A 23,312-nucleotide genomic window follows, 5' to 3' on the forward strand; every position below is an offset into this window, starting at 1 on the left:
CCCTGGCAGAGGCTGCCCAGGGCAGGGGTGGATTCTCCATCGCTGAAGGGGTTCAAAAAGTACGTAGAAGTGTCACTTGGGGACATGGTTCAGCAGGCACTGTGGGGCTGGGCTGACAATCGGACTGGATGAGCTGAGAGGGATTTTCCAACTTTAATGATTCTATGATTCCTCACAACCCTCTTCCCAGTGCCCAGAGCTGAGACAATCCTCAGACTATTACAGGGCACCGATGTCCCGAGTGAATGGTTCAACTGCAGGCAAAGCCCATCTCTCCCACGGGACTGCAGACCAGCCCGACACCTGCCCCAGACCCCGCACATCTCCACAGACATCAGCGATGCCCCTCCTTATCCCAGGATCACGAGTTTGCAAATACTGAATGAAAGCAGCCGTGGAAATGAGTTTTTTTTTTCTTTTTCCCCCAAACAAAGCATCGTTTCAGACGTTAATTCCGACGCTGGCTAATGAGCGGCTTTTCCATGAATAGACTCAGCAAGTGTTTCAAAGCCTGGCTTCTCCCTCCTGCTCTGCTTCACGGTGTTAAAAGTGGTGTTTCGTCGCGCTGGAGCACTACCATCTGCTGTGTCCCGTTCATTATGCACCGAGTCATGCCGGGCAGCTCCCGGCAGAAAGCGAAGACGGAGGTAAACTAGTATTTGAAAACAAAGGAGGGCTCTCTCCATCCTAATTAGCGGCAGGTTGCAGAGTGCAGCGGCAGAAGGCGAAGGTCACTTCCCACAAGGCTCTGCTCAGGATGCCAAAACACCCACTTAATTCAAGCAGCTCAGCGGGCAGAGTCAGACCAGAGCAATTACGCTCCCTGGATTTCCCTAAGGAAGGTTTTAACAATGCAACTCTTAGAAAAAAAGATGACTGCAGGAGCTTTTTATTTTTCCACCTTGGAGCAGGAGGAAGCACAGTCTACCCTGCTACTGACTCCGGGAATGGCTCTCTCTTTGTGCCTCAGCACTGGGAGGCAAGCTTGGAGGGTTTTTTTCGTCTTAAGAGATAAATAAAATCAAATGTTAACATTAAAAAAAAAAAAAAAACAAAACAGAAGAAGACCAAAACCCACAAACAAGAAAACTCTTTGTAGTGAGTCAAATTAATTCCCTCCGAGCACTCTAGGTTTCCTTCTAGATGCTGCCAGTGAGAATTAACCTTTAAAGAAACCATCTAGGCATAAACTCTGGGAGCCTTCCTGGGAGACACAGCTCCTCTGCTGGGATACTCCGTGCCTGGCCCAGCCCAGGAATTCAGCTGTTGTGTTAAATGAGTCACTACAACCCAGCCACCCCACAGACAGCTCTTCCAAAAGGTCAAAGCAGCATTTTCAACCTCAGCTGATATTTGCTCCTTGCACACACCTGGGGTGATGCTCACCCACACCTGCACACCTCTCAGCTCCGCGATGCAGTACCTCTCCCTTCAAAAGGGCCTGCACAGCCGCTGACATTTCCTGCCGATAACAGGAGCATTTTCTAGGGGGGCTCCAGAGGAACTCAGAGGGATCTTCCTTCACCACTTCCAAAGGCTACATAAAGGGGAATTCATGGTAATTTTCAGTGAGAAAGGAAGACAGACTTTTTTGGTTTCACCTCGATAACCAAGAGATGCCAACACCATGTGGATCCCCCCTCAAAATCTTCAGATACAAATGTCCAGCCCCCTCCTCACTAGTCCAGCTAACAGCAACTGTGACCATCCCGTACTGTACAAAATCTACCCCAACCTGTTCTTGGATAGAATCAGAGTGTCCTGAGCTGGAAGGGAACCACAAGGCTCGTCGTGTCCCACTCCTGTCCCTGCACAGGACACCCCAACACACACAGTGGGGCTGAGGGCGTTGGCTAAATGCTTCTGGAATATTGTCAGGCTCAGTCCTGTGACTGCATCAGTGGAAACTGTTCCAGTGCTCCACCACCCCCTGAGCAAAGAACTTCTCCTCAAGATACAACCTGTTTCCCCCCGGCATGTCAGACAGCAGCTCTGCAGGAGGCAGCGTAGCCATCCGTTTAGCACAGTTTTCCTTAAATCACTTATAAAATACTTCTCCGAAGGCAACCTGCAGCTCCTTCCCTCTGCCACACTCCATGCTGTTCAACAATCATCTCAGCTCCAAGGAGTCTAACAGACCCACTGCTTTCTAACCTGTGTCACAGCTGACTTGTGCTGCATAAAACACCCTCTGCGTGGTACCAGCAACCCCAATAACCCTGGCAAAATCCTTTAGAGATGCAGTTCCCCCTTATTTTCTCTTCCAGCTACATTAACAGTAACCAACACTCAGCACTGGCATTACAAAAGTTCCAGCTGTTTAAAAGCAGCCCGTGAAACAGCCAGCAGCACCTGATAAGGCTCCAGTGTTTGTGCATCATCGTTTTGCTGCTGTTTCCAACAAATGGAGCTGGTTACATGTTTGCCCTGGCACAGAGCTAGGGACATCAGACCAAGGGGCACATAGTGTGGGTCTCAACACGTGCCACTCCTGTTTGCTCACAGGCTGCAAAACCTTCATCTATGCTGGCACATCTCTTGACATCAGATTGACTTTGCAGGTCTGGGTGGCTGGAGCTGAAAAGTGGTTTTCTTCTTGCTTAGGAGATGTTTGCCAGGTCCCTTCGGAGAGTGCTGAGAGGGTTTTACATGAAGGTTCAGCCAGGCCTGCCACAAAACGAGAATGATTGTCTAAGGTGTGTGGGTTGTGAAGTTTCTTTGCCATTAGGGATATAGAGCTGTCCGTCAAGCTGGTAACCCAATGGTCTCAAGGTGTGCCAGGGAGGCTTAGGTTGGATATTAGGAAAAATTTCTTCATTGATAGAGTGGTGAAGCCATGGCAGAGGTTGCCCAGGGCAGTGGGAGGGTCTCCATCCCTCAAGGGGTTCAAAAAATGTGTCTGTGGCACATGGGGACATGGTTTATCAGGCACAGTGGAACTGGGCTGAGGGTTGGACTGGATGAGCTGAGAGGTCTTTTTCAGCCTTAATGATTCTATGGTTCTGTCATAACCCACACTAAATGCCTCCATCACCCACACTAAATGCCAAAAGTATCCCATTTGCTGTTTGGCTGCACTTTCAGTCACCCCTGGTCACTACTCCACTGATGGATCATTGAGATGTCAGCTGACGCGCCTTTCTGCTGCTCATGTTTGCTCTGCAAACACTTACTAAACCCTACAGACACGTGTAAGCAGGACAGGGCATCGGCACCACTGCCCTACCACCCCGACACACAGGGTACACACGCCTTGACCTCCCAGGTCTCAGAGAGTCCAAGTTCGCTGTGGTCAAACAATCAACACTCAACAACCGAAACACAGCAGGGGCTCCCACGTGCTTGGCTGTTGGCCTCATCTCTGCATTAAATGCAAACTCAGAAGCAGAAAGTACCTCACAACCAGAAATTCAATGGACAAAGTTGGCTTTCTCCAGCCGTCTTTCTCCTGAAAGTCGGAGTGAAGAGCTGTTTACTTCTCCTCTCCTCCTCCACATCCCCAGAGCCTCTGTTCCAATGAAGTTCTAGCTGCTCCCTTTTTCTGTGCAGGGTGGTTCTTTGCCTATTTTTTCCCTCCAGTCCCATGCATTGCTGGGAAATCATTCAAGAGACAAGAAGCTGCTCTGCTCAACAAACCTCCTCTAAGCATTTGACAGGACATTCATGGAGCACGCCAGCCAGTCCCAACACAAGGCAAGGGGTTGTTAAAGTACACCTCTAGCACCTACCAGGCTTGAGGAGCAGGTAAAGATGGAGCAGTGCAGTCCAGCTCCCTTTGCACAGTACCAGAGCCAGTGAAGGTCCCCAGTGAACATCCTCTAAAAGCAGGAGATGAGTGCCATCAAGGACAAACGAGTTCTTGGGCATCCCCATACGGCGTGGCTGCGGCACTGAGCCAACACCACAGCCCCTGGGGATGCCTCCTGTGCTCCTGCTCCACAGGCGCCGGAAGCAACTTGGGACCCCAACCTCCTCTCCCAACAGAAAATACTCTGCCTGCTGTCTCCAAGCCAAGAGGTGACATGAGATGCCCATCTTCAGTGCTCTGCTGACCAGCACAACCCCCCACCCTGATGGACCCTCAGAAACGCCCCTTCACCTCCTCCCACCTCCCCCTGCAGCAATTAAACTTTCACTGCCTTGGCTGGGGAAGATAAATGGTGTTTATTGGGATCACTTTCCTGCGCGCCAAACATAAAGCAAAACGCCAATCGATATGGCTGCCTCACCTGATGGTTTTACTTGTCTTTTGCCCCCAACCCCCGCTTTTAATTTTGCTGTGCACCGGAGCTCTTGGTTGGGGGTTGCATTGCGGTGATAAACCAACAGATCCCCATTAAACCGCAGCCCGTGGGCGAGAGCAGGAATTCGCCTTTTCTCTCTCTCTTTCCCTTTTTCTTTTTTAAACTCTCTTTCTATCAATATTTGATGAGGGTAATTTCAAAGACTTGTTTAGTATGATCTCCACATAAGGAGTCCTTCAGAGTGTTTATCACGTTCGAGGTATAATTACATTCAAATCCTGAGACGCAGTTGCCAGGGTTACAGCTGCTGGTGGTTCCTCTAGCTTTTGTGTATCTGGAGGTTCTCACCGTCCCCCGCACACACACGCACACCCCATGCTCTCTGCTCCTTTTCCTACTGGGTTAGGAGAGGAGGAGGATGGGCAGGTGGCTGGGGCAGCTCACACCGGGCATCTCCCAGCCTGAAGGAGGAGTCAGCATTGCCACGCAGGACGTGTGAAGTGTGGGATTTTGATGCTGCCCTGGGTCCTATTCCTGCACGCCCTGATCCAGAGCCCCTCCCCAGCTTTCCCGGAGCCCCTTCCAGTGCTGGAAACTGCTCTAAGGTCTTCCCAAGTCTTCTCTTCTCCAGGCTGAACAGCCCCAACTCTCTCAGCCTGTCCTCATACAGGAGGTGCTCCAGCCCTCGGATCATCTCCATGGCCTCCTCTGGACTCGCTCCAACAGCTCCATGTCCTCCCTGTGCTGGACACATGGCTCTAGGTCCTTGCCTTAAAGCCTCTATACACCTTACAAGCTCTCTGCTGGAGCCCTGGGCTCACGTCACTGTCCATGCAGGAACGGGAAGGGGCTGCCTTCAGCTTAGCAGAAGTCCAGCTACAGCAGGGTCATGTGTGTGAAGCCAGCTGCGGCCACCGGAGCTGGGAGCAGCCCTGGCCCCACTCCTAGCTGACAGCGGGGACCTGTTGAAATGCTCCCAAGACCCCACCATACTGGAAGTTTTTCATAAGCCAGAAAGAGAAATTAAAACTGAAGCATCACCACACCCCCTTCCTGCTGCCCCGGCTGCTTGGAGATCCACAGGTCAACAGCAGCGCTGAGTGAGGCATTGACAACAGCCATCCTGAAAGGAGCAGCCTAAGGAAAAGCCTTTCTCCCCTCCTGCCCAAGCTTTTGTTTAACTCCCTCCATTGGCCTCAGGACGGGCAGAAACTCAGCTCGTACCTTGCGTTCCCCGGACAGTGCCACCAAATGCCATTTCACCCTCACAGCGAGGAACTGCAGTTGAACTGCCTTTGTTCTAGTTCCAATTTTGAATAATATGAACCTTCCCACAATAGACAGCGTTATCGCTAATCCCCACAGCTGAGCCTAAAATAAGCTTACAAACCACGCGGCAGCCACTGTGGGAAGAACAATCATTCCAACAAAGGACAGAGAGGGGGGAACAACCATGAGCTCCTTGGGTTATGTGGAAGGTGAACACAGTTGCTGTCAATTCACAATAAAGAAATAATAAAACTCTAAAAATATAACAACTGCAGTGCAAAGGCCTGGTAAAATGTTTACAAATATTTCAATAACAGCAGAAAGGTACCTGCTACCGTCAATAGGTTGTAAAACAAATTCAGATGGAACCTATTGTTTATCCCTAAATCAGCTCTAATGCACCAGCAAATGGGATTATCAGCATTCTGCGGGAACGAGAGCATCAGCATTCGTTCCAGGTGTGCTCCGAAAAGGCTCTTTTGGCCACAGGTTTATTTGTAATTATTGAAATACATCTTGTTCACCGGCACTGAGCATGCAGCAAGTTCCAAATTTCCGGGCACTGGCATGCGGTATTTGCTTTAATTTATTATGTGTATTTTATGTATTATTTTACTGTGTCAATGCCACAGTGCAAATGAGAAATCCCATCTCAAGTGGAATTGAGCTTAACATTTTATGTCACCCGTACACTCAGAGCTGGTACGTTCTTTGTTCCTAGGGGAAAGCTTTTACACCAAGGACAAGCGAGCAGAACATCAGCAGCTTGTAGTGGTTATTCTCAGTGCCAGGTGTGGAAAGGGACTGGCATGGTACCTGGGGGCACCGCAAGGGGAAAGAAATGATATAGGAACAAGGAAGCCTTGTTATCTCCCAAAGAACACAAACCAGAGTGTGACTGGACCACCCTGAGCAGCGCTGTTATCCAAAATAGCTGAGAGTTAATAGGAAAAAACACTGAGAAGGGAGAGAAGCCACAAGTCAGTTTGCGGTGACACAGGAATACAGCCCACCTCATCTCACTTACCCGAGAAGAGGAAGATCAAAACCACACCAGAAACCCTGCAGCAAGAGCAGCTCAGCAGCTTTTGAGGAGCTCGGCCGGGACACAGCCGCGAGGGGAGACGGGGGCTCGTGGTTAAGGGACCAGCGCGGGGAGACGCCAGGGTCAAGGGCATTGCAGCACCTCACCACAAATCCACATCGCAGAGGGCCGGGGGGGTCTGATCCTAAGCATTTTCCAGTATCAGGGAGGGAGGATGATGATGGAGTGGGATGAAGGTCCAGAGCGGTGTAAAGAGCGCTGCTCTGGGGCCTCGCCTCAAGATGCTGTGGTACGAGGGACACCGCTTATCAGAGGAGGGAACCAGGAACGAGATGGCCACTGAGCATGTTTGAGCACTGAAATTACATGCAGGGCTTGTAGGGGACAGGATCTGACATTTAATGCCTCTGTTTGTGAAGTGCTTGACATTCACGCTGACAGGAGCAGCGCAGACAGGCAGTGAGGCCTTCTGTCTTCCTGGGAAAGCATGTGCGCAGCTAAAAGCAGCCTGGCTGCCCCTGCTCTCCAGCCGCATCCTCCGGAGATGCCAACGCAGGGAGCTGTGTGTCTGCAGCATCCCTGGGACAAACTGCCTGCAGCCTCCTGGAGAAGTCACCTCTGCCCCTTGTGCCGGAGCTTTCCTCCTTGCCGGCTGTGCGGGACATGGAGCACGCTTGTGGGGTGCACAGCCCAAAAGAGCCAGGCTTTGATGCGATGTGGGGCTCGGAGGAGCCGCTGTAAGAAAAATAAAGTTCAGCACTCGTTCCTCTCTCGGAAAGCGGCGCATGACAGCAGGCTGGATGGAAATAACTGCTTTTAAAAGGTGCCTCACCTGACAGCAGCTCAGAAATTGGAGTGGAAGAGGAAGAAGGAAACAATCAGTAGTTAGGGTCTCGGGTAGGCGTTCTCGGGTAAATGCCTCAGGTCTGACAATGCTGGCAGAAGCCAGAGCCCTGGAACGGGATTTAGTGCAGGACTCAGCTTGGAGCGGCTGCTGCCACTGATGTGGGCACCTTGGTGCCCAGCAAGGACTCCAAAGCCCAGGGAGGTGCCCAGCCTGGCTGCGCCCCAAGAGGATCCAAGCTCAAAAGACAAAATGGACTCAGTGAGTAAAATGAACACATAGTGGGAAGAAACATGGACAAAGGCCACGTACCAAGGAGCTTTAGCATCACCAGTGCCCCCTCTCAGCTTCCCAGGCCACCTGATCCCAAGCATTCCTATGGGATTTCCCTCAGCAGACACTCATCCTTACCTTTCCCACGTACAAATCCCAAGGCCAAGGTGTCCTCACACACCCTGGTGACACAGCTGGAGAGTGATCCACAGGCTCCCCAGCAGTCCCAGGCAAGGCTGATGACTCGCTAGCGTTGGCCCCACAGACAGATGGTGTTGCTGCCATGGTGGTAGTGTCTGGCCCAGCCAGGAGAAAGGAGAGCGGTGGTGGCAGAGAAGGGAACGGAGCCTGAGGTCTCCGGAGCATGGCACAGATCCCTGCTCTCTAGCCCATCCATGCAGCTGTGTCTTCTCTTGATTGCATTAAAATAACACTCTATCATCTCATTTTTTATAGTTAGAAATGAACAGATTTAAAGCTTTTCCCCTCAAATTACGGTTCACCTGAGTAGATAATTAAAAGACTATAAAGGAGATACATTTTTATGTGTAATTACGCCTACTTCTGCTGCTGTATCAGGGCTTCAAAAATATTTGCAAAACAACTCAAAACTTTTATTTTGTCAGTGTAATATTTGCTGCTTGTCATGGTCATCCGTGCGGGCGTCTCTGTTTTAATGAGCGCAGGCGGCTTTGCAGAGAGGCAGGGCGGGCGTTGGAGCTACAAAGCACTGCGAGCGTTGCTGGCGGAACACTGTGACACGGAGACCCCATGGCCGCAGCCTGGCCCCCAGCTCCCCCAGAGCCCAGGCTCCAGCAGGTACGGCTGCGGGAAGGAGAAAGGTGTTTGTTTGCCTTTTACGGGGGGATGGAGGGAAGGATGCTCAGACACTCTCGGTGTGAAGTCTCTTCTCCGTTCATCTTGGCAGTGGGCATGCACCGGTCCGGATCTTCTCCACATGCTGCTGGATGCACCTGGTTTTGTTTGGCAATACCAGGACCCAGCAGCCACCTCCCTGGCCAGGCTCGTAGCCCAGGCACACGGGGAAGAGGGGAGGAAGGTGCTGCTGGGAGGGAGGATGAGGAGGACCACCAGCACGGGGGGCCAGCACCACGTTGGCCATCATCCACCCTCCTGCTTGGGACACTCAGAGCCGGCTGAGTGCTTGCAGGGTGTATTAACCTCACTGGGTGCCAAACACACCCAGTCCACGGCAAACCTGCGCTGCTGGCCTCCCGGGATGCCTGCCTGGCTTTCAAGTCCTCAAATCCATACTTGAACTCGCTGTGTATAAAGAAGATAAAATACCCCATCTCCCTCATAAGGGCACCGGGAAATAAATTCATTAGTGTTTATAAAGAACTGAGCAACTCTGATTAGAGAGCCCTGGAAAAAGCCCACGAGGGAAATGAATAATTCGGCGTGCAGCGCTGTGCCGGGAAGGCACACGGTAAATAATGCATGGGCTGCGCACGCTGCCAGGAGATAAAAGGCTTGGGAGCAGCTCCAGCGCTGCGTGCCGAGAGTGGCAGAGGTCCAGGGAGGGCAAAATTGTCCTCCCAGCTTGGGTAATGAATGACCACCCCCTAGCTCCGGGCCAGGAGGGGCCTTCAGCCAGGCAGCATGGACATTTCAGGGTTTGGGGAGCCCAGGTTTGCGCTTTCCGTGTTCCTTTGGTGCCAGCCGGCCAGGGAGCAGGCAGCAGCCTGTGCTAGGGAGGGTGCAGCAGCACAACCGGCCCCTTGCTCAGCCCCCGCCTTTAGCCCTCCTGCTTGTGCAGAACCAGAGACAAGGGCTTGGCATGCTGCTCCTATGAGAGCCGGGCTGAAGTGGACCCCTCCCCAAGTCCAGGGACAGTCCCCAAGGCTGGGGTGACAGTAGAGACAGTTTCCCACTGAGTGTAACACCAGCGCCTCAGAGCAGAAAGCACCACCAGCTCTCTCTGGGCCACTTGGGTGCGAGAGGTGCTGCCGAAGGGCTGGTCCTGCCAGGAAGCATCCTACATCACTGATGGTGGGGCAGGGGAGACCAGCTCACAGCAGAGGAGCAGCTCAAATCTGCCTTCTCTTCTGCTCAAATCACAGGAGGTGCACCCTTTGCCCAGTTAGAATATCTTACTGGGAACTTCAGGCAAAATGCCTGGAGCCATCCAGTGCAGAGGCGAGGAGCTGCAAGTTGAAGCTCTTGTGATCAATTTGCTCGTTCCTTGCTCGTCACACCCAAGGTGCCAGCACAGACAACGCTGTGGGCAATCCCTTTGCAGAGATGCACAGATGTCCTCATGCCAGAGCCTGAGCAGAAGCAATTGCATCAAAGGTTTGCCCAACCAGCTTGGAAACCGGGTGGGGGTTTCAATTCACGGCCCTGGTGGTGGCTTTGGGGTGGCCATGCAGGTTTAATCAAGGCCATTACTGGAAACCAACTAAAACCAATTAAGTGGAGTAAATCCTGCCCTGTCCTGAGCACCTTGGGGTGCAGGGAGGGTGCAAGCTGTGCATGCACACGGCTCTGCACACACACACACATTGGTGCGTGCATGTTGCTTAGGAGGTGTATGCAGTGTGACCTGATAAACAGAAACAAGCAGTTTGGCTGCGGGCAGGAGGTGGCTTCCTTGAGAGCATCCCCCAAAACCTCTCCCACACCACCCGGAGGAGATTTCAACACAAGAGCAGCCTCAGCCCAGCTCTATCTGAGCCCTTCTGGCTCAGCGCGGGCTCTCCAGCGCCGCTGCAGCCCGCCTGGCTTGTCCTCCAGGAAAATCCCAGCACTTTTAATAGGCTCTGAGGCACCTTCAGTAATTCCAGCAGATGCTGCCATTTAATGCAGGTTGGCACATAACTTTGTAATCGGACCATATTGCTCCAATTACAATTTAGCCTATAGTCCTCTTGGGCTTGTGTTTTATTTGTCTTTCATTGCCAAGTGCGGGAAGGAGGGGAGGTGGGATAGGACTGGAAGCTGTGCGCACCTCCAGCCTCTCTCCCCTTCACTGCCACACCTCTTTGGGCTGTCCTCAGGCCAGAGCCATGCCCCATGCCTTCTTTCCAGGTAGCATCTCACCCCTGGTCAAGTGTCTCCCACCAGACCCCACGGGTGAATTCCCAAGGGTAGCCTCCCATAGAGCATCGTGCCTAGCCTGGAGCTGGCCTGGCAGCGCTCCTCCTCCCTCCCACCCCATGGCACAACCAGTCCCGGCTCAATCCTCTGTTTGCGGTGGGGTGAACCAGGAGTTGCGCTACTGACAGCGATCGAGGCCGGCTGTCATCGAGCTGCTGTGCTGGAGCACTGGGGCTATTGAAACCTCTGGGAGCTGCTGTGGAGTGATTGGAGCCAACATGCTGCTTCCTTTTCCCAACCTTGAAAGCCACCACGGAAAGACTTTTCACTTTGGAGTGGGTCCCCGCTCTGGCTGTGACAGCCACCTGTGTCTATAGGCAAAGCTCAGGAAAAGATTTGTGGACACCGTGTGGTCTCAGTAAATACACTCTCGTTCCAGCTGGGATGAAGCAAAGCTGGGGACCGGTTGTCTCACGGGGATGAGAGCCTGCGGGGGCAGAGCCTGATGCTGTAAACCCCCTACGAGCGAGGGAATGCTCCATCGGGGCCTGGCGCGGGACAGGCAGCGGCGCGGCGAGAGCAGCCCCAGCCCACCCATGCTCTGCTGAGCAGCTCCGGGCTCTGTGAGCCTCCTGCGCTTCCCAGCTATCCTTCAGAGCCCCATTAAGCCATCAAACTGTCAGCAGGGCTCCTCCAGACCCCATTAAAAGGCTATTCCCAGCCAAGTTGCTTTGGGAACGTAAAGCACTGGCTGTCAATGTCTTCTGATTACTTAACAGGGAAACTTCGGGGCGACCTGTGTAAGGGATACACCCTCTTCTGCACTCCAGATCCCAGAGGATCCAAGAAACATAAACCTTCCTTCAAAGCACACCGGTAGCCTATTAAATCAAGTATCATCTACTCAATTAAGGATGCACAAACAACTTCAGCTCTGTCCTGCATGAGCCACTGCCCCTTTGCCTCTTGCACATCCATGTGGATGGATTTTACGGCAGAGTGCTCTGGTTTCTTTTATCAGGAAGGGCTTGGTCAAAAAAAACCCCAAAACACCTTAAAAACCCAGTTACTCCGGGCATGCTGCTCTCCCCCTGCGTACAAAGTGTGAGACAAACCTCAGTGAGCCCAGGACAGCTGAGTCTTGCCTGCAGGGACCTGGAGCCATCACATGAAACCCACTTGCTAAAAAGACCCTATAGCAAAAACCATCATCTCTTAATGACTCCGGACATGTACTAAGAACTCAGAAAGATCACAGAATCATAAAGGTTGGAAAACACCTCTAAGCTTATCCAGTCCAACTGTCAGCCCAGCCCCATTGTGCCTGCTAAACCCTGTCCCCAAGTGCCACCTCTACACATTCTTTGAATCCCTCCGGAGACAGAGACTCACCCCTGCCCTGGGCAGCCTCTGCCAGGGTTTCACCACTCTGTCGGTAAGGAAATTTCTCCTGATGTCCACTCTACCCCCCCTGGTGCAACCTGAGGACATTTCCTCTTGTCCTATCCCGTTACTTGGGAGAAGAACCCAAACCCCAACTCACCACAACCTCCTTTCTGGGAGCTGTAGAGAGTGATAAGCAATCTCTTGATAGCAGCCATGAGAAAGTTCCACATCAGCAATACCACTGAGCTGAGAATTACAAGGCTGCAAGACCTCAGGATGTGCCAGTCCCACCTACAGCTGAGCCAGCGGATGCCTCCCTCCATGCAAGATCACCCCAAAACCACAGGGCATGGGAAGCCCGTACCCCTACCTCCAAACCTCTCCCCCAAAGCTCCTCTTTCTGAACTCAAAACACCTGGGGGGTGGTTGCGTATTTCCAAACTTATTGGTTTACAGAAGTCTCCCATTTTAGCACTGGCAGCAGGAGGACGTTCCCTGCGGTCACTCTGTGCCAGCATGGTCAGCTCCCCCAGGGAGCATCACCTAGATGGGCTGCGTGGTCCCAGCTGGATGAAATGTCCAACTGTAGCGGATGCAGAAGGAAGAATCCATTCTCCTGCAAGCATTTAGAGTAACCCTTAAGGCAAGCAGGTTCAGGCAGAGCATTGGCTTCGACAGGCTCCAGTAAGACTCAGGAAGCGAGGAGTCGCTGTGCTCCCTGGTGCAGATGGCACTTTCATCCCAGTCAGCACTTCCAGTGTGGCTTCACTGAGCGATTGCACATCAGGGCTTTTAAACACACTTTGCAGAAAAGCTTGTGCCAAGAAAATTCCTTCTGCTGGCTTTCCTGAAGCAAGCAACCTCTGACAGGGATTGCTGAGAATAAAGTCACTTCATTTACAAACTAGAGAGACAGATATGATAGATATCAAAATTTGAGGTAAGTCAAGGAGCAATGGAGCACTGCCAGTTCCCCCAATGAATATTCATGGCGAATACTCACCCAGCTCTGAGCTGAAGGGAGATCGGCAGCTGAAAGGCTGCCCCTGGGAAGGGAAAGGAGAGGGTTCGGGCTTATTTCATCATTTTTATTGAGTGCAATGTTCTCTTTAGTACAATATTCTCTGAAAGTTACTGTTACAAACGCCGACAATTTCAACACAATCAACAAATTGGGGAAGGGGAGGGGAGGAGAAGGACAAAAAAAAAAATTACAAGGGGTAAAATCTTTTACAGACATCTCACTGGTTATGTACAGGACGGGGGACGGACGGCTGGCACGGGGCACGCCACAGCTTCCGGGATGTCACCTTGGGGTGGTGGGGGAGCGTTCTCAATCCCTCTCTAGCGCTGCTGCCCGGCTGCAACGCTGCACTTGATGCCCCTGCAAGGCAAGAGGGACGGAAAGGAACAGAAGGTGAGAATAAGCAAGTCCTGTGCTCGGAGAGGCAGCACCTCCCCCAAAAAGCAGGCTCCTTCACAGCTGAGGCCCCCGTGATGCTGAGCCCCTCAGCTGTGGGGCTGCACCCCACAAAACCCAAAGACATCTCATAGCAGAGACAGCCTCTCAAAAAAACCCTGTAAAAAGCAGCAATTAATTACTATGCTGTCAGAAAAGTGACAATTGCACTGAAAGCTCTCGATGTTTCCTTGGGGGAAAAAAAGGGAATGGAAGACGCGTTTCTTTGTGAAGCTGAGATGCTTCGGAGAGTGGAGGCTGAGACTGGATTTGGGGGGCGGGCGGGTTGCCGTGTTTCGCAGCAGTAAAAGTGCTGTATTTCCTCCTCACGCTGCAACATGAGCACCCCCAGGTCTAAAGAGCAGGAGCAAACCACCACACACCAAGAAATCCCTCTTTCCCAAAGAACAACACCCACTCATTTTCTCCACTAACGGGGGAAACAGGAGGTCTCCAAACCAAAGGAGCAGCCTCAGGAGAGCCTCCTTCTCGCCCTGCAACCCACAAGTGCCAGGCAGCAGCAGAGTCCCATTATTTTGTGGCTTCAGAGAGGCAAAGATGCTTTTAATATACAATTGCACCTTGGAAGCATAAAGGCACCCCATTAAATAACAAAGCAATTGACCGCTGTGTCCCTTTGCTGGGCCACCGATAACCAGAGCTCGCTGACGTAATTACTGCCAGGCGTCCCTGTGCCTCTCCGCACACACCGAGGCTTTCAAACACCAACTCCAACTGTGGCTGACATTTCACTCCTATTGAAAACCATCATCCTCCTGAATGAAAATCAGGGTTTTTTAGCAGACCCAGGGAGTAATGAAACTTTTGTTTAGTAATTTGATTCTATGATTCTACGTGGTGCTGTTGGGCTGATGGTTGGACCTGATGATCTTGGAGGTCTTTTCCAACCTTAATGATTGCAAGGTTCTAATTTAGAGTTTGGCAGGAAAATGAGCCTGTGAGAAAGAGTAAGAGAAATTGAGATTATCTCCAAAAATAAAAGGAGCTTTGCCTGGGGGAAAAGACATCGCTGTGCATTTCTTATGCACCGGGGTCCATTTTCAGTGCCGCGCTCGAAGATTCGGTCTCATGGCTCCCATTAACACCAATGGGAGCAGAGCAGCAGGAAAAAAAGCAACAACAGGAGTAAAAATTATGTTTTACAAAAGGCAGCCGACGAGGCTGAACACACTGCTGAGCCGGGTGGGTCCCCAGGAACCGGTGTAAATCTGGGTGGCTGCACCCACGTCAGTGGGGCGACAGCCGTTTATATCGTCTGCAGGTTTGGCTACATTCAAGCTGCAGCCAAGCGACGGCTCCGGCCCCGGGCACTGCTCCCGGATCTGCCACCGCCTTCGCCCTGTGGCCTTTCCCAGCTCATTCAGCCCCAGCTGCCCAACCTGCCTGTTGCAGCTGAGCTGAAGAAGGGTTTGGGGGTTTTTGGTGGCGGCTGCCGGCTCGGCTCTCCCAAGGCAGCTGCAGCCCTTCCCTTCACCACAGGATCACTGAACCATTAAGGCTGGAAAAGACCTCTAAGATCACTGAGTCCAGCCACCCCATGCCTTTTAAACCATGTCCCCAAGTGCCACATCTACACAGCTATGGATGATTTGAGCCGATCCTAAAGGATGGATCCCAAAGGGCCCAAGGGGCAGGTCAAGAGCAGCTGCAGAAGAAGGACAGTGAGGGACAGTGCGGCTGAGCATCCCCAGGTGGGCACTCGCCCCCCCACCGCACCTCCTCCTCCCACTGATCCAGCGTGGAGCCCATGCCAAGCAGCACAGAGGGCTTTGATCTCAGCCTGTAAGAGTTGGTGTGACACAGATGGCAATAAAAAGGCCACATCAGTGAGATGAGAAAGCATCGCGTAAGGGAAGGTGTCATCAGCATTGGCGTGGCTGCAGGGGAGTGAACGGCACGGATGGGATGTGGGCAGCGAGCCAGCCTGGAGTGCTCCCCGCTTCTCATGGGAATGGGGCGGTAAACGCCCCGATCAATCACCAGGTGGACGGCACCACAAACCCGGCCGCTGGGCCCAAGCGCTGCCGTGGAAAGGTGAGCAGTGGGTGGGAGCAGGAAAGGGATGGAGGCACGCGAGTAGCTGCCTCAGAAGCCATCACCTTATCCCAAGCTGCTCCCGCCAGCCCTCCCCAGGCACCTGCCCTCACCCAACCCCTGACACGAGGCGAGTCGCACCTTGCGCGGCTTCCCTGGGACATCAGAGCAGGGGCCTCGCAGCGCCCCATCCCCACTTGGGGTCAAGACATGGAGCTGCTGCCTGGGCACCAACCCCAGTCAGAAGATGGGAGCCCAAGTCCCAAACCACTGGCTGGGACACCTCCCCGAAACACTGTGCTGGGGAATGGGAAAAGAGCTCAGCCAAAGTCAGGGGGTAATAAAAAACGGAAGTGACCACAGAGTCATGGAATGTTTTGGGTCAGAAGGGACCTTAAAGCCCACCCAGTCCCACCCCCTGCCGTGGGCAGGGACACCTCCCACTGGATCAGGGGCTCCAAGCCCCATCCAACCTGGCCTGGAACCCCTCCAGGGATGGGGCAGCCACCACTGCTCTGGGCACCCTGGGCCAGGGCCTCCCCACCCTCACAGCAAAACATTTCTGCCCAAGACCTCATCTCAATCTCCCCTCTTCCAGCTGAAAACTGTTCCACTCATCCCATCCCTGCCCTCCCTGATCAAGATCCCCTCCGCAGCTTTCCTGGAGCCCCTTTCAGCACTGGAAGCTGCTCTAAGGTCTCCCCACAGCCTTCTCTTCTCCAGGCTGAACAACCCCAACACTCTGTCCCCGTACAGGAGGTGCTCCAGCCCCAGCATCACTGATGGTCACTGGTGTGCCTGACGTGCACCTGTTTCAGTCACCTCCCTGTGCAAGCCCCCTCGAAGCTCCAGCCTGTGTTTCCAACGTAAGCCTCACCTTGCTCCTTGGACAACACTCAGCATGGTCTGCACCTCCTGCCATCCATCCTGCTCAGTGCTAATTAGCATTGATAATTGCACTGATGGCAACCATGATTTTCCTGCCCTCTGTCCCCACCTTCACACAAGGGTTCAGTTCCCTAATGAGGCCCCTAAGGACAATCACGGAGACAGGTGCAGGGTCACCCCGCCACGCTGTCAGCTCCTGGGCAACATGCAGGGATGGGAGAGCAGAGAAGGGAAAGCCACCGCCCAGGCCGTGGTTGGGGAAGCGGCCAAGCCTTCTTTACTTGGGGACATGCAGAAAAATTCACTCCAATTAATTTTTTTAGTGTACAGGCGTTAATCCTCCTACACTTATTTAGAATTAATGCAGCCTTAAGTAGATTTTTTGCCTAATCCACTTCCACGCCCGCACCAGAAGGACCTGTCTGTTTGGGAATGTGCAGAGTTCAGCTAATCCACTCCAGGTGCACACAGCTGTTTTTTTCAGATTAACCTCCTCCAGCACTTCCCTCCAGATACGAACTAGGAGACCTCAGCACCATTCTGCCACAGCCAGGGGCTTCACAGCATTTTGAATGCTGATGACCAGAGCAGAAGTAAATGAAGAAGACACAGACAGGAAGGGAGTGGGCAGCTATGCCACGCTTGAAGGATGCTCATGATGCTAATCCATGGAGGACAGCCAGCCAAAGCAGATGGACTTTGGACACCGTCCCCAGAGTGCCAGCAGTTCCAGCAACCCAGAAAGGCCCAGGTGAAGGGCATCATGGTCACCAAAGGCAGCTGCACTCTCCTCCACACCGCTAATCTGCTTCTCTGACATGAATCAAGAAACCAGATTTAATGCCATGGGTGCTTACAGTCCCTAGAGGCACGTGCCTGGTTCCCATCTCACAACTCCTCCCAACTCACACCGCAGCAGAAGTCCCAGCCTGACCAGAGTAGCAGTGTCTGCTCCTCTTTCCATGCCGAGCCCTAGAATGGCAACTCAGCCCATCAGGATCCAATGAAAGATGGACAGGAGCGAGCAGACCTCCCCAGCGATGCAAATGTAGAGACAAAACCTGAGGGCATAAAAAATGGGAGAGCACAACAAGACAGCAGCTCTTGTACCTCCCAGAGACAGGCTGTGGAGGAGGCTGAGCTCAGCTGGGACAGGCGCAGCCACTCCCCCATGACAAGGGGTTGAGCTAGATGATCTTTAAAGGTTCCTTCCAAACTGAACCTTTCCATGAAAAATATGAACTGAAACCAAAGCAATGGTGAAACAACTCGCCATGGGAGTCCTGTTGGTGAGGAAGTTTCTGGCTTTTCTGAAATCAAGAGGAGTCTCCCTGAGAATTGCCAGAGAAGGTCTTCTTCAAGGTTCTTGAAAACAACCTGGAAGGCACCACACCATAATTAGATCAGTATCCACCCTGGCAGTATCGTTCACAGAAGGGGCACCAAAGCAGATGATGACATGGGTGTTAATTAACCCCTTGCAGCTCCTTGCGCAGTGGGGACATTACGGGAGCAGGAGACACATGGCACCTGGATGAGGGCATAAGCTGGATGAGAAACCCTGGCCCCAAGCACCTGCGTTCCCACCTGCAGTTTAACGAGGACGGGTGACGTTGGAGCTATGGCACACTTCTGAGAGCTTGAAAATTCACCGCAGGGTCTGTAAATCCATTCCTTGTCTTAGAAACCCATTGATTCCTTTTTTTAAAAGTCAAATTCAATGCTTAAGAGTAACGATTTCCAAGTGAACATAGAGTGGCTCAGATATATTGGCGGCTTTCATGGATCAGAAGCAAAAGCTTTAATTCGGACCCTAACGAATGCAAATGTGTCTGTCCCCATCACAGAACAACGGCATTGGTGGTGAGTCAGTGCAGAATAACCTTCATAGGGGATGGCAGGGGCCAACTGCAATGCTCCTTTGGCTCCCCTGGGGATGTCCTTAGCTGGCACCTTTACTGATGGGACCTCTGCAATCCAACTCTAAAACAACCTTTCCCTCCCTCTGACCCAAACACCTCGGAGCAGCATCTTCCATGCCAGCTCATCAAGAAGATGCCATCACCCCATGGAGGAGCAGACAGCAGAAGAGGAGATCCCACAGAACTCAGGCTTGAGCTCGGGGAGCTCCTGGAGCAGAGATGGAGGAGGAGGGAAGGGGGATGGAGGAACAACAGCCCTGTTGCCTCCTTGGGAAAGGAGTATTGCAGGCACCAAAGGCTGACACAGGCTCAGAAATAATGGTCTGAGCTTGTTCTTATTTAAAAACTGGCTGCCTGCTGTTTTCATCACAAGCCCCGCTCTGACTCGCAGCAACATTTAAAATTAAATATACATAAGTGCTTTCAAAGAACTGTTAATTTGAAGGTCATTAAATGGCATAAAATACACTCCTTTTTTCTCTAGAAAGAGTCACATAATAATGCTGTTAATACCCGTTCCTCTTTCACGTTCAAAAGCTCGCTCTTGCCCTGGATGTGTGAGTGGCTGAGCTCACCTTCGTTTGCAGCGGCACGACGTCCCATTTTAATTACTGCTATTGAGAAAGCGGCTGCCTCCTCCACCGCATGTGGCACAGCCTAACAGGGACAGGGCTGTACAAAAGACACGGCAAAGCCCAGGGAATGGAGCAGCTGGATTGCTGAGAGGGATTGTTTTGGGGGCATGAGGGAAGCAACACAGCAAGGCTGGCACTGGAGGATGCAGAAGAGAGAGAGTGGTTTGAAGCACGTCGGCAAAACCCTCTCGAGACATGAATCCTGCCCACCGATTCTCACACCAAGACCTTGCACCAAGCTTGGAGCACGATTCTTGTAGCAAAAAGTCCCCTTTTTGATGTAACGCAACATGCAAAAAAGACAAAGCCTACTCACATGCAAGAAACAACCCTAAAAAAGACACAAAAGGACTGAGGTTTTGGAGTTGTAGAAATGTAGAGAAGCAACTAAGAACTCCAAAACATTTCCATGAGACAATGGGATCGGGGCAAGTGTGAGGTGGGCTTGCTCGAAGGCGATCTGGGTGAGCAGCCGCACCCAGGCGTTGCTGCTTAGTGCAGAGGTGGGGTGGAAGGGGTGGGCTTTCCTCCAGGGACAATGCTGTCAGCAGCCTCACCCAGCCCACAGAGCACCAGGGCAGCCCTCAACTTGCAGCACAGCTCCATTTTCCTTGCTTTCCAGCCAAAAGGAAGAGCAGGTGAGCGCTGGGCTGAGTTGGCCGTGGTCAGGGTGTAATGAGGGTTCAGAAGGCATCTCACAAATCTTAAGCGGTCAGGATGGCCCCTCCTGTCCCCTGAGCCATGCAGATGCTCTCCCCTTCCATCGGTGGCAGCCTTGGGGCCCAGGTCTGTTTCCTCCCCACACTGATGCCCACAGCACAAACCTCTCCCTGGCCAGAAGCCACGCGCCGGGAAGCAGCAGCGCTTTGTCCATGAGTGTTTGGCAGCAAGGACAAGTTGAAGGCAGGAAAGGTGATGAGCATCATCCACTCCGGGAAATCAAACCAAGGTGGTTCAGACGCAGGACTCGGCATCTCTGAAAGCACCCAAGCACCTGGAGAGCCAGTTTATCCACACATGGGTCCTTGAGTCTGCTGAGTTTGGATGGGCAGGACTCAATTCCAATATTAAACCTCCAATACGAAGCAAAGGGCTGTGGTGCTGTCGCATCGTCCCTGTAGCCCCAGCTGCCTCGCAAGTGCTTGTGCGGCCATGCGAAACACAGCAGGGGAGTCGTAAAGGTGGAGTTTTGATATTTAGCCCGTGTTGCTGTCATTTGTTTCTTTAAATGCCTTTAGCTTCCTTCTAATAAAAGAGAAATCATAAAAAAACCCACCAAGGATCCTTCACCAGCAGCGAATATCAATGCGGTGAGGCGGCACGTTAGCATGCACGGCACCCAGTCCATCTGCATGTTGGATGCACTATGACAACATCCTGGAATACAGATTTGGGCCGTGATGATCCCGAGAGGTATTAGTGATCGTTTATCAGACAGGACGGTGAGCCGTCCCTGCTGTTGTAAACAAGGGGTGTTTTTCTCTGCCTCTTTCTCTGGGGGGAGTTCAGTGATTCGAAGCAAGCTGATTCCTGCGTCTTGTTAGCTCCTGTTCTTTGGTGCAGTGGCGAGGCCTCTTCCTTAGACAATTAAAGAAATTAAATCGGAGGTGTAAGGAGCTCCCCCATCAGCACGGTCCTTCATCTGCTGGTGGTGCCAGCCGTCAGCCTCCAAACCGAGCACCGGGGTCCCCCTCTTCAGAGAGCACCCCAATGGCCTCAGCACAGGGGACAACGCTCACACCAAAGACACAGGGACGGAGGAAGGGCTTGTCCCCTCGGGTTTGGTGGCAGCAAGCAAATCTGGAGAGGGTGGAGAGTCACTGGCACAAGTTGTACAGAGAAGTGGTGGAGGTCCTATCCTTGGGAACATTGCAGGCCAGGCTGGATGGCCTCTGAGCAACTTGATCTGGCTAAAGATGTCCCTGCTGCTGCAGGCAGGCTGGACTCAATGACCTGTAATGCTCCCTTCCAACCCAGCACATTCTATGATTCTATGATCTCCGTGGCATGGATGGAAGTGGGGTCACACCATGATGCAGATGGACCCGGAACAAACCCACAGCGCAGATGGATGTGGGCATCCCCATGGTGAGGACTGACAGGGGGCAAACACACAGCGCAGGCAGACATGAGGGATCCCCACGGCACAGAGACGTACACAAGGAATCCCCACGGCAGAGATGGATGCATGAGTGGCACCGAGGGTTTCTCGTGCACGTAGGAGCCACCGCACCACCACATCACGGCTGGGCCCGGCAGTCCTTGAGGCATGGCTAAGCAGCTTGCCCACACCACCGCTCTCCTTGCCATATGGGTGCTGCTTGGTGCCAGCAACAGCGCAGTGACAGATCGTTACAGCTCACACAACCCTCTAAGTAAAAGCCTTATTAAGAGTTCATTCATTTTATACACTCTCGGCGCGATCCACAGAGGGAAGTTAGAGTGCCCAGTTCCACAATATCTGTGTAAATACTGACACGTGTCTGCTAATTTTAATGAGATCAATTTGCAAAGGAGGCCAACGGTGGAGCAGAAAAATAAAAATCAAATTAAACATGGGGAAACAGTCACTGGGAGAGGCTTTAAGGAAGCCAGCAGGAAAATACAGAGAAAGACGGATGGACGAGACGCACATGAGACAAACAGACCTACCTCTGAAGCCAGGAAAGCTAAGTCTGTAATTCAATATCAAAATCCTTAGGTCCACAAGATGAGGGAAAAAAAGTCCTCCATAGCCATCTTCTGCGCCTCGCCAGGGCTCGGGAGGCCTCAGCAGTCCATTGCCCAGAGCACCTCTCATTCTCCAGCAGTCACCAACCCAGGCACAACCACATGGCAGCTCCTCTGCTCCTGTCCCATCCCTGCAGTGCAGGGCAGCCCTCGCGTCCTCCTCCCTGCTTGTGGGATGCTGAGCGCTTGCTTCGCCGCCGCGTGGTTCCCTGCGACCTCCCGGTCCCGGGGGCTTTGGGCGCAAACCCCGGGCCGCTGGGCCCCCGGAGGCAGGAGCCGGCCGGCTGCTGGCCGCAGGGTCAGCAGGGATCTTCAGTGAGGGACAAGCAGTGAGCCCACGGTGAGTTGACAAGGTACAGACGCGCACGAGCGCACACACACATGGGAACACCTCCTTCCATTTCCAGGATGGATTATTATTATTTTTTTTAATCCCTTTTTTTTTTCCTTTTTGCAAAAAAAAAAAAAATGCAAGCAAAAGAGAAAAAAAAAAACTAAACCCAAGGTTTTCTATTGAAGGTACATCTCTTCTTCAATATGAAGACATTAACTGGATTGGGTCGGATCCCCCATGCAGTGGTCAGCGAAGTCCTTTGGTCATTGCCGGAGCGGCCCCTGGGCCCGACAGCAGGAGCTGCGGAGACGTCTGAGGACACTTCCACCCGGTCTGTGAGCAGAGAGGGGAGCGGGGAGAGCAGGGAGGGCCAGGGCAGGGAGGGAGGGCGAAAGAAGAAAAGAAAAGGAAGGCAGTTTCTCCAGACGGGATGCTCCACCTCATGCACCTTGTGCCTCTCCCTTCCCCAACAGCCCCTTTCTCCTTCTCAGTTTCGATCACTGCTCACCAGCAGTGAGATTGGAGTCTGGTCTCTTGGGTTTGGGTTTGCTTCCCCAACGCACATTGGTTTGTCTTCATTGTTTGTCGTCTTTGTCTTTTTTTGTTTTGTTTTTTTAAATATATGATTTGTACATATTTATATGTATTTATAGGCTGTTCCCCATGACATCGGTAAGTGTGCTTCTGTGGGTGAGGAACGGAAGTCACCAGTTAGAGACGACTTCCAGGAACATCCTTTGTCTGTGGTCACAGTCCCAGGCAGGGGCGGCTCCTCTCCAAATGCTGCCCCGCAGCACCCATCAGTTCCTCCCCTCCCACCTCTGCCCCTCGCTGCGTGCCCTGCCCGTCCCCTCCCCATCAAACGAGGGACGTCATGCCATCGAGGTCGGAGACTGACTCATCTGTACTCGCATGGACTGGACGCTGTTCAGGATCTTCTTCTGGTGCCCAGCCAAAGTCACCCCTATTCTCAGGAGGTCTCTGGAAGACAGACAGACAGATTTGGGTTGGAAGGGACATCAAAGCCCATCCCATTCCAACCCCCCGCCATGGGCAAGGACACCTCCCACTGGATCAGGTTGTTCAAAACCCCATCCAAACTGGTCTTGAACACCTCCAGGGATGGGATGGGGCAGCCACCACTTCCCTGGGCAACCTGGGCCAGAGC

The 23,312-nt window shown here is 52.7% G+C and overlaps 2 protein-coding genes across 4 annotated transcripts in view; one reads left to right on the forward strand and one right to left on the reverse strand.

The window, feature by feature from the left end:
• ANAPC13 (anaphase promoting complex subunit 13) overlaps positions 1–23,312 on the forward strand; it is a 259,639-nt gene that overhangs the window by 87,840 nt on the left and 148,487 nt on the right. The window lies entirely within an intron of this gene.
• EPHB1 (EPH receptor B1) overlaps positions 13,188–23,312 on the reverse strand; it is an 80,442-nt gene continuing 70,317 nt past the window's right edge. The window contains exons 16-17 of one of the 3 annotated variants that reach the window (XR_008451164.1): positions 19,905–23,125; positions 13,188–13,505 (exon numbers count right to left, since the gene is read on the reverse strand). Coding sequence is in view for 1 of the 3 variants with exons in the window: in XM_054074016.1 (XP_053929991.1) it covers positions 23,017–23,125 (109 nt within the window). In the remaining 2 variants the exon portion in view is untranslated. The other 2 variants (XR_008451163.1, XM_054074016.1) reach the window with 2 other exon arrangements.

Source organism: Cuculus canorus, chromosome 9 (genome assembly GCF_017976375.1).
Source record: "Cuculus canorus isolate bCucCan1 chromosome 9, bCucCan1.pri, whole genome shotgun sequence".
Taxonomy (NCBI): domain Eukaryota; kingdom Metazoa; phylum Chordata; class Aves; order Cuculiformes; family Cuculidae; genus Cuculus; species Cuculus canorus.